This window comes from Perna viridis, chromosome 3 (genome assembly GCF_037379345.1).
Source record: "Perna viridis isolate PV_CMFRI_1.1 ecotype Kerala chromosome 3, ASM3737934v1, whole genome shotgun sequence".
Lineage (NCBI taxonomy): Eukaryota > Metazoa > Mollusca > Bivalvia > Mytilida > Mytilidae > Perna > Perna viridis.
In genome coordinates this window covers 26,369,982-26,379,834 of record NC_142447.1, presented here as the reverse complement: position 1 = coordinate 26,379,834, position 9,853 = coordinate 26,369,982, and the positions used below count along the sequence as shown (strand labels likewise).

General features: G+C 31.4%; 1 protein-coding gene across 1 annotated transcript in view; it reads right to left on the bottom strand.

Moving 5' to 3' along the window:
- The window catches only part of LOC148621634 (uncharacterized), a 43,921-nt gene continuing 34,068 nt past the window's right edge, over nucleotides 1-9,853 (bottom strand). The window contains exons 28-32 of the mRNA XM_088576206.1: nucleotides 9,343-9,460; nucleotides 8,012-8,073; nucleotides 7,138-7,184; nucleotides 1,691-1,802; nucleotides 1-278 (exon numbers count right to left, since the gene is read on the bottom strand). Of these exons, the coding sequence (XP_088432332.1) occupies nucleotides 204-278; nucleotides 1,691-1,802; nucleotides 7,138-7,184; nucleotides 8,012-8,073; nucleotides 9,343-9,460 (414 nt within the window). The 3' untranslated portion in view covers nucleotides 1-203. The remainder of the gene's footprint in view (nucleotides 279-1,690; nucleotides 1,803-7,137; nucleotides 7,185-8,011; nucleotides 8,074-9,342; nucleotides 9,461-9,853) is intronic.

Sequence of the window (9,853 nt, the reverse complement as noted above, 5' to 3'; positions counted from 1 at the left end):
GAAAATATTCCTTATTTTATTAATAACAAACAATAACATGGCAAAAATTATTTTAAAAATCATCCAAATTGAACAAAAATAGAAGTTGTGCTGCACAATGGAGGATACAAAATGAGGGCCCATGTAAAAAGCTGTATCATTTCATCAATAACAATCTAGCACTTTTTCAGGAGGTATATGCAGTAAACGAAACAGTCATCTTATCATCTTATTCCATTGAATTCTGCTGGTAAAGTTTTACCACATACAGTTAGCAGGAAGGCAGTGCTGTATTTTTCCTGAAATACAAAACATAAGAATATATGACTGCAAAATCAATAATAGAACTGACAGGAGGAAATACATCTAACTTCTACCATTCAATATATTTTCAACAATATATGTGTATAAGCACATATATCCATTGCATCTTAACTTCATGCATCAAAGCTTTCTGCTTTTGATATTCATAAAAAAATGCTTTATATAAAAAACAGCTCTCTTTGTACTTATTAATTAAATAAAAGTAGAAAACTATACTTAAATAGAGGATGCAGTCCTCATATGGGTATCAATACCAGTTTAACCTTTGACTTGAAAAACATTGAAAGCCCTACTTCAGTCTGACATAAAGTTAACCTATAAACCAGTAAGGATCTTTAACAAAAACAGATGGTGTATCTGATTAAAGCCCACTTCTCGGTGTAGTTTAGGTAAATTATGAAGAACAAGCATTCTGAGAGTATTGCAAATTATTACAGAGTCCCCTACTTGCTATTTATATCACTGACCCAAATACTACCTTGGATCATCAAGTACAAATGACAAATTGAGGAAATGACCTTGATTTTGAACAGAAGATGTTAGTTCAATATCTGCAAGCGTTCAGAAAGAAAGTCATGACAACTTAAATCATGGTTAATTCAACAGCCTTAACTCGGACAAAAATCAGTGAAGGGGAACAATACTGTAACTTGATCTGTAACTCATATGGGTAGACTCACATACCAAAAATCAGCTCAATATCTGCAAGAATTTATAAAAAAGGTGTGGAAAACTTTAATTTAGGTAAATTTTTCAAAGGTCAAGGCCCTAAACTAGGACAAAAATCAGCAAAGCAGAACAAAATATAAATTTGATCAGTAGCTCATCAAGGTTGACTAACACACCAAAAATCAGCTCAATATCTGCAAGTGTTTTGAAAAAAGTGTGGAAAACTTCAATGTTTTTACCAAATGACAGATGGATGAAGTGCAAATTTGAAGTCCTTTTTGGCTCATGCTGGTAGGGGACTAAAAATAAATCCTAGTTGATATACATGTAAAATAGTAAAATTTTTGAAAATATCAATATAATATTCATCCTCTTACAGGTTACACCTGCCTAATATCAATGTTTGCTTCACACTTTCTGTTCTTAATACATTGGAAATCAATCATATTAGATGACCATTTTAGATATCATAAAGATGTTTTAGAATTAGGTTTTTTCTTCAGTACAATCCATACTACACATAAAGAAAACCATGAAGAATATTTTAAAAAAAACTTTAAAATATTCCCAAAATTGTCAGACAGATATTACAAATAAAAGATGTCTGGAATTTCGTGGAGGAAGTTGTAATAAATCAACTAACAAAATATCTAATATGATACCCTCTATTTTAATATGTGCGTTAGTTTGGGTTAATTGTGCAAAATCAAATACTTGCATTTTCCAACTTAGAGCACAGTTTAGCTTGACTTTTCCTCAAGGATGTTACAACTGGTTTGAACTGACTCCTAGACTGATTCAATTTCACACTGAATGCATTGTAACACAACCTATAAAGGATATAAAAAAGGGGGTACAAAAATGGCAATAATAAGTTGATAATTTCTTCACAATACCTTTTTCCAAAATCTATAATACACAAATTTATTAATTCTGAACAAAACATCATTTAATTTTATCATTAACAAAACACCCTAATCAAGATTTTCTTGCAACAAAAGTGTAAATTCTTCAATATTCCATTGTTTGATAAAATGTGTTATCAAAAATACATTTTGCAAACAATATACTGGTAGGTGTAGCGTAAACATAATAGTCCATGGGCTGGGAGGGTCCTTCATACACCCCCCTCATCAATTTCATGTTGATTTTTAGGTACCTTTATACCTCCCATTACTAAATAAATTTATCACTAAAAAATATTCTTCGATTCTTTTTCAGTATAAGCCTATATTTGTACACCACTGGGTCAAAAAGCTAAGATTTTTGTGACTCGATTGTTTGAGCATCTAAGCCTTCCTAGGACAGCATGTGTGAACAAACTAAACACACTTAGGTATCAATATGTAGCCCCGTGTCTCAGCTTTACAATGGTACCAAGGGAGTTGCGGTGCCACTAAGGATTTCAGAGAAAAATGAAAAAATGTACCCATTCCCACCAAAAAAATCACTTAAATTGACATATTTTTTTTCATGTCAAAGTATTTATACTTCAGTAAAAAAATGGCTTATTTAGTATTTTAGTTTAGTATCATCACAATTAATACTTCAAGAGTTCTTTTGATGAATTTTGGCGATTTTCGTAGTCTGAATTTAACAAAAGAATGTGTGGTCATCATTCGGGAATAAACACCACCAAATTCCTGACAGTTTATCAACACTTTAATCAACAAGATCATTCAATCCTCTCTATGAAAGTTTGTATTTTAGAATAAATCTACCATCTACGAACAGTCCCGTTCTAAGTAAAAACTATTGTAGGGAAAGAGAGGAGTACTGGATAAGCAGACTAGGTACTGCAATACCTTATGGATGCAATGATATCATCAAAAGTATAGGAAATCTTTCAAGCCAATATAACAATAGCATAAATATGATGAATTTATTTGACAAAATTCCAAGACAGGAAAGGAGTCATGGCCATCACCACTACACGTCACCTAAGTTACATGATGTATCCATGGATGGTCTCCTTCCTTTCATACAAAAACCTCTTGGACTTCATCACATTAGAACCAAACTTTATTCTATACCTCTCACTCTTCTACACTCCCTTCACAAAAAAGTCTTGACACTCCTATTTCTGACCCCACCTCATTATTATACAGATTTGTTGCCATCATTTTGGATATTGGTTTCCACAGACGCTTTAAACCAGTTTGTGTGAAAAGTCAAGATGAAGAAAAACAATCATTTCTTCCACTACCGTTTGTCAACAAAGGTATAGATGCAATTAATTTGGCTAACATCCTCCATCACAAAGACAAATCCATACCAATTATTTCATATTCCTATACTTCACCCATTGCATCCAAAAATTTCAATCATAAAAGACTATTGCAGAACCTCAAGATTAAGGACTTCAAGGTTAAACCATCTGACTGTTCTTGCAAAAACTCTCCATTCAAATATGGTCCTTCTGGTCACGTCATTACCGGAGATTTAACCATTACTGAAAACGTATCTCTGCATAATATCCTTTCTAAAGGTCCCAAGTACCGTGAACCACGCTCCATAAATTAGAATTATAACTTTAAATCTTCAAATTACATACTCTAACTATGTAAGTAAGGTGATAAATTAAATTTCCAACATCAAAAGTTCTTTTGGATGTCGTCAAGGACTATGCAAGAAAATGGATAAAACGAAGACATTGATTCTCTGTCAAAGTGGTTAAAGGCCATGAGGTCTTTAATTCTGAAACAAATTGAAGTTTCAAGTAGGTCAATGAGTGCCATGGCTACATCAGTTTTCAGAGACCCCGATGTAGCAAAAACATTGTCTACTATACATGACAGATATGTTGTCGTACCAGCAGACAAAGCCCAAAACATTGTTTTTGTTTGCAAAACATTTCACATCCTATGTTTATTACCAAATTTGAAACGTTTTGGTTGAGCAATAACTTTAAGAGTAGAAATTACATTACTTTTTACGGAAAATCGAAAATCCCATTTTTTGCTATTTTGGATAATTTTATGAAAATCGCCAAATTTCATCAGAAGTATTAATTTTGATAATACCAATAAGCCATTTTTTACTTAAGTATAAATACTCTTAGGGTTTTGACATGGAAAAATATGTCAATTTAAGTGAATTTTTGGTGGGGTAGGGGTACATTTGATATTGAATTTAGTGGAATGTTACATCAATGTTTTTTCCTGACTTACCAAAAAGCTAAGCATGTAACACAAAGAAAAAAAATACCTGTGTTTCCACTAACATGCTCTGAAAACTAGGGTCGGTAGGTAAGGAAAACTTTTCGAAAGTTTTTGACTGGCTGGTTTTAGACACTCATTAAGACTAATAGTGCTTGTCAATAAATTGCCCAACAAATAAGGGTATGTAGGGTTAGTGGAAACATGGATCTAACTATGTAAGTAAGGTGATAAATTAAATTTCCAACATCAAAAGTTCTTTTGGATGTCGTCAAGGACTATGCAAGAAAATGGATAAAACGAAGACATTGATTCTCTGTCAAAGTGGTTAAAGGTCATGAGGTCTTTAATTCTGAAACAAATTGAAGTTTTAAGTAGGTCAATGAGTGCCATTACTACATCAGTTTTCAAAGACCCCGATGTAGCAAAAACATTGTCTACTATACATGACAGATATGTTGTCGTACCAGCAGACAAAGCCCAAAACATTGTTTTTGTTTGCAAAACATTTCACATCCAATGTTTATTATCAGAGGTAGATGTAGAAAATAATAGCAGTGATAAGACCTATACTGCTACCACACTCTCCAAAGAAGAGATTGTGGAAAACCATAAATCTGTGCTATCCTCTTTTGGTCTCTCTACCAAGGATGATGATTGTGATTTACTGTCTATGTACTGGATTCCTAAACTCCACAAGAATCTATACAAGTAATGTTTCATAGCTGGATCTGTCAAAGAGAGTCTGCAGTCCAACCACAACACTTGTTACTCCCATAGTGGTATTAATTCAATGTGGATCGAAAAATTTGAAAAAGATCTTTTGGAGACAATCAGTTCAAGACTATTATCTGAATATAATAGCATTAAAACCTATGATTTTTCAACACTGTATACTTCTATTCCCCACACTCAGTTAAAATCCTGACTTAAAAACATTATACATCATTGTTTTTCCAAAAAAGATGGTACACCTAGATACAAATATATAGTTCTTGGTAGAGATTCCTCATGCTTCGTAAGAAATAATTCCAAATCATCTTCCAAATATACAGAGGAAGATGTTTACAATGCTGGAATTTTTAATAGACAACATATTTGTCCAGTGTGGTGGACGTGTTTTTCAACAAACGGTCGGCATTCCAATGGAAAAAATTGTGCTCCTATACTTGCTGACCTATTCCTTCACTCTTATGAGGCTGCCTTTATAGCTGATCTGATTGGAAAGAAAGAAAAGCAGAGGACACTTACCCTACCGGTGCACCTGGTCCATGCTACCAGTTTTTAGTGGAGTCCGAGTTGCTCATTTGCTTTTGTTACTTTGTATGTATGATTTTAGTTACTTTATGTTCTTTGTTGTGTATGTCTGTTTTCCATTTCTGGTCTTTGTTCCTGGATTACATTCTTTTGCTTACCGCTATAACCTTGGTTCCCTTGATTACTCTATCATAAAATCCAAAAAATGGAATTTTTGATTTTTCTGTAAAAAGTCACATAAATTCGATATACAAGTTATTGCTAAACTAAAACGTTTCAAATTTTGTTTCATTCAATAGATGTTTAATTTCCTACATAAATAAACCACAAAAAAAAATAATTTTCAGCAATGAAATTTAAAAAAATATCAAATATATTACCCCTACCCCTTGAAAACTGGTCTCAGTATCAAACAGTTCTAATTCACAGCATACCAACACCATAGGAACTCGTATTTCCAAAAACTCCCCTTTCTATGAAAAACTCATGATTGTCACATTGACACTGAAAATACCTACCTGGAATGAGAACATATGTTGGATACATTTGATAATTAAAACAATAGTACCCAACATGTCTACTGTATACTGTTTATATACCAAAAATTAACATTTTAGTTCATGTTGAGGTATTTTTTTCATGGGTATGAGTGGCAATTTTTCACCTAACCAGACTTGGAAAAGTTCAAATATTTATTACTTGGGCTCATTTGGAAGTTAAGAAAAGTTTAATCTACAATATTCTGAAAAAAAGGCAATAACAGGGGATATAGAAGAAATTCTCAAAATTCCCCTTTTTACAATTTTACAGTAATTGTTACCCCAAAAAGAAAAACTTAGCGCTTGAATTGATCAGATATTTTGGTTACATCATTATCTTTATTATGAATGCCTACAATATGAGTTTTACAATATTGGTATGATGTGAATGAGAATTCTGTTTGATACTGAGACCAGTTTTCTTGGGGTAGGAGTAGTATTTTTAACATTTTTTGAAAATTCATTGTTGAAAATTAGTTTTTCATGGTTAATTTATGTAGAAAATTAAATTATCTATGGAATGATACCAAATTTGAAACGTTTTGGTTGAGCAATAACTTTAAGACGGAAAAATCGAAAATCCCATTTTTTGCTATTTTGGATAATTTTATGAAAATCGCCAAATTTCATCAGAAGTATTAATTTTGATAATACCAATAAGCCATTTTTTACTTAAGTATAAATACTCTTAGGGTTTTGACATGGAAAAATATGTCAATTTAAGTGAATTTTTGGTGGGGTAGGGGTACATTTGATATTGAATTTAGTGGAACGTTACATCAATGTTTTTTCCTGACTTACCAAAAAGCTAAGCATGTAACACAAAGAAAAAAAATACCTGTGTTTCCACTAACATGCTCTGAAAACTAGGGTCGGTAGGTAGGGAAAACTTTTCGAAAGTTTTTGACTGGCTGGTTTTAGACACTCATTAAGACTAATAGTGCTTGTCAATAAATTGCCCAACAAATAAGGGTATGTAGGGTTAGTGGAAACATGCATCTAACTATGTAAGTAAGGTGATAAATTAAATTTCCAATATCAACAGTTGTGGGATTAAACTTATGAGAAGGGATAATTTTCAGCTTTGTTATTAATTAAATTAAATAGTTTAAGGTAATATTTTGAGGGATTTTCCTATCAAAATTGGTCTGCTGCTTTCAAAATTCCTAACAGACATAAGAACGAGCAAAGTAAAAAAAAAAGATGTATACCACTGTACTTGTGAAGGAAGAAGACACCTGCCCATCTCTTTAAATTTCTGAAAATATAACACAATATTTCAATAAAGATTAAAAGTTAATAGTTGAAAAAAAAGCAATAAAATTTACACTAAAGTGAACAATACACTTCCTCAAATAATATAACACCATTATTGAAAACACCATGGAAAACAACAGAATGCATACTCAGAATATACACTGATAATACATGAAGTCGCACAAGTTGTCGTTAGGTATACCCCACTGTGATATTGTTGACTTTTATCAAAATTACATCCTCTTCATAGTGGGAAAATATGCATCACTTTTTTAAATTAGGAAATTTGGGATAACAGTATATAACCTGGAGTTTGTAGTTAAAATCATTAATCTTAGAGATAATATTAGACATATATAATTGATTAGTGTAATTTTGATCAGAAACACCATATTCACCTCTGAAACTAACAACTCAATGGGAAATAGTTTATCTTATTTGGGATAATTTTTTAGCTATGTTTTTTACTTTGAAAAATGTTAACTTTCATTAGTGGAAACAATATCATTGCCTCATTCTTACAGAAAAATGATATCCAAAAGCAATTTCAATCTGTTACAATGTATGCCTTGTCTATATGAAGCCAAATACCAAATTTTAAATCAATCCATCAATTTGGGAGTCTAGATAATTGCAAGGAAATTGGACGAACAAGATGATTCCAATATATCACCCACTCGTTGCTTGGGGTTTAAAAAATGTAGCCATTAGATTTAAAGGTAACAAGTTAAGGTATTCATCTTGTATTAAATAATTTTCAATAGTATCTAGTACATTGCCAATGTAAGAGCTATGAAAACATCATTTTCATTTTAAAGAAATAATTACCATGTTTTTCCTAGTCTTCCTGTAGAGCAAGTCAAAGTAGTGTCCTAATGCAAAAATAATATCTGAAAAGAAAAACAGAAACAAAATTATTAGTTTTATTTCTACACAGCAGAATAACAGACTTCCTTGGTCTAATGACTTAAATTCTAATCAAAGTGCTGATAGCACTGGCAGTTTTTGATTCTTGTGAAAATTGTAGCATGAACAAAATTCCAAAATTATATGATGTTAAATAAAATTGTGATCATAAATTCCATTATAAATAATACTAACTGTCTTTTTTAATATGTATAAATGGAAAGTCAATCTATACTACTGATCCAACTTCACACACATTTACATATTTTGTTCCATTTCAACTTTTTCCCCAATTTATCCTACATAACAATTATACTTGAAAAAAACCAATATCATCTTAAGAAGATAATTTTCTTAACACAAGGTTTTCAAAAACTAGACACTTTCATCTATTTGAATTTTGCCATTATTTACTTGGTTAAAATCACTGTTCTTCACTTCCTATTTATAAATGGTAAAATATTAATGATAGGAAGGATAATTTGACTTAAAGTGAGTTAAAATGAAAATATTTAACACATTTCATCCTTCCAGACACATTACTGCAAGAAATAAATTCCCTAAATGCCAATTTATTACTAAATATCTTTCAAGGCCAAAAAGGAGTTGATATGAAGACTAGATCTTAATTTTATTTGCATAAATAATAGAATATTATTCAGCTGATAAATTGCAAGAAACATATTTACTTTTTATAAGAGGTATTGAATGATATAAAAGGAATTACATTTGGACTATATTGTTGTGTAGTGTTCAGAAATAGTAGGGAAGTTCCAGTGATAGACCAGTGACAAAGGTATTTTGATCCTAAAGGATCAAAAACCCAAAAACTCAAAACTAAAATATATTATGTCAGCTTGCATAATGACAAACAGCTTTTCCAAACAATATTACAAAATTCAAGAGCCTGCTTTAATTGACCCAGGCTTTATAAATAATGCTTCTTATAAGTCAATATAAACTGTTTTTATCAAAAACATTTGTATCTTTTTAACTATAATGTTCTAGTATTTAGCTCAGATGAATACAGAATAAAAAGCTTCACACCTGATGCCCTGATATTTTAACTGGAGTGTCTGAAGTTCATTCTGGTTGTCTTGAGTGGACCCTTAAACCCAGATAAATGAAATAAACCAAGCAACAATCAAAGATGTCAGTGAGAAATTGCATGTGAACCTACAGAATTAAAAAAACAGGTATATTTGCCATAAAAAGGTTGCTAATTTAATTATATCAGCAAAAACAATTTATACCTGTGAAAAATTTGCAGTTATCTCTCTTTGGTAGATGTCTAACATACTCCATGAATTTACTAGCAGCCAATAAGAATATCTTATATATATTGATGACAACCACATTCATAGAATTCAACTGGAAAAAAAATTAAGAAAAACAGAATTGGTGATAAATAAATAACAGTTAGACTGATTTAATCCTACCACAAATGAACATTTCATGGTAGCACTTGTCCAAAAGAATGAGTGAAATAGTCAGTAAAAAAATCTTGTCATGCCAGAAGATAGAGAATATCACTGTATCAATGAAGGCCAAGTACCCCTTTCAAATTGAGCTACATGAACATTTTATATAGTTTGAAAGCAAGATGTTGTAATATTGCTGATGCCTCAACCAATGAAACTTTTAACAACATATGCTGTGTCTGCATTAAAAGTTCAAACAATCACTTCCTGCAAACATTGTTTCCAAAATATGAATGAGTTTGAGTCATTCATGTTGCAAAGCATCCACATGTATAGGATACCA